We start from the raw sequence: 1491 nt of genomic DNA, 5'->3' as shown, positions 1-1491 counted from the left end.
AAAGAAGTTACCACATGTATGGTCTTCATAGCATACATTCCAAGTGCTCTTTAAAGATTTATGCATCCACCTCTTAGAAACCCCTTGAAAGAAAAATCTAAGTCCATGTTTCTAAGTGATAATTAATGATAGGTTTCAGTTGACATGATGCATGTGGCCCATGTCTTATCTTTCTGTGCAGAACCGTCTGGCTCTGAAGACAAATACCAGTCACTGGGAAATGATGGAATGGCCACCAGGGATTTTGCAGTAGCAATGGTCTTCTTATCACAGACTACAGTTGGTATTCTGGGGGATTTCTCTCTTCTTTACCATTATATCTTCCTTTACTTCACTGGATGCAAGTCAAGGTCCACAGATTTGCTTATCAAGCACCTGACTGTAGCCAACTCCTTGGTCATTGTCTTTAAAGGAATCCCAGAGACCATGGCATCTTTTGGGTGGAATGATTTCCTCAAAGATTTTGGATGCAAACTTGTTTTCTATGTTTATAGAGTGGGCCGGGGTGTGTCCTTTGTCAGCACCTGTCTCTTGAGTATCTTCCAGGCCATCACCATGAGCCCCATAAATTCCAGGTGGGCAAAGCTTAAGGTGAAAGCTCCCAAGTACGGTGGCTTCTCCAGTGTCCTCTGCTGGATTCTGCACATGCTGGTAAATATAATTTTTCCTATGTATCTGACTATCAATTGGAGCAATAAAACCATCACAAACAAAAAAGACTATGGATACTGTTCTCCTGTGGGTCATGACAAAACTGCAGACTCGCTGTATGTATTATTGTTAGCATTCCCTGATGTTGTGTGTGTGGGACTCATGCTCTGGGCCAGCGGCTCCATGGTTTTCATCCTGCAGAGACACAAGCAAAGAGTCCAACACATTCATAGGAACAATGTCTTCCTCAAATCATCCCCTGAGACCAGAGCCACACAAAACATCCTTGTCCTAGTGAGCACCTTTGTGTCTTTTTATACCCTGTCCTCCATTTTGAACCTTTTTTTTAAGAGTTTTTAACCAGCCCAGTTGGTGGTTATTGAACATAGGTCCACTAACTGCTGCATGTTTCCCAACCATCAACCCCTTGGTCCTCACTAGCCTTGACTCCAGGGTGTCCATACTCTGCTTTACCTGGATAAAGAAGACAAAACCCCCTCATCTTATCAGAAACACCTAATTGTATGTTTTTTTTTTTTTTTTCACAAGGTTCAGGTTGTTAATTCGTTACACAGAATTCAAGCATATATGGGACAATTGTATTACAAGAGGGGGTGATACACACACATGTGCACATTTGTATGTATGTAAATGTGTGTGTGTGTATGGGGGTGTGTATAAATATCAGCCAGATTATGTTTCTAATTCATCAATCAATAATATGGGAAAATTGCCCAGTTAAAAAAAAAAGTAAAAATGATACTAATTGCAATAATAAACTGCTTTACCACTAAAGTCTCTTTTACCTGACAATTATATCACCATGCTAGCTGATCAGTT

General features: G+C 40.6%; 1 protein-coding gene across 1 annotated transcript; it reads left to right on the top strand.

The window, feature by feature from the left end:
• Nucleotides 1-228: 228 nt before the first annotated feature.
• On the top strand, nucleotides 229-1011 carry LOC100676583 (vomeronasal type-1 receptor 4-like). Its single transcript, XM_010586411.3, has one exon. The coding sequence runs from the start codon at nucleotides 229-231 to the stop codon at nucleotides 1009-1011; it is 783 nt and encodes a 260-aa protein (XP_010584713.2).
• The last annotated feature ends 480 nt before the right edge of the window (nucleotides 1012-1491 follow it).

The sequence above is a fragment of the Loxodonta africana genome, chromosome 11 (genome assembly GCF_030014295.1).
Source record: "Loxodonta africana isolate mLoxAfr1 chromosome 11, mLoxAfr1.hap2, whole genome shotgun sequence".
Lineage (NCBI taxonomy): Eukaryota > Metazoa > Chordata > Mammalia > Proboscidea > Elephantidae > Loxodonta > Loxodonta africana.
This window is presented reverse-complemented; position numbering and strand designations above follow the sequence as displayed.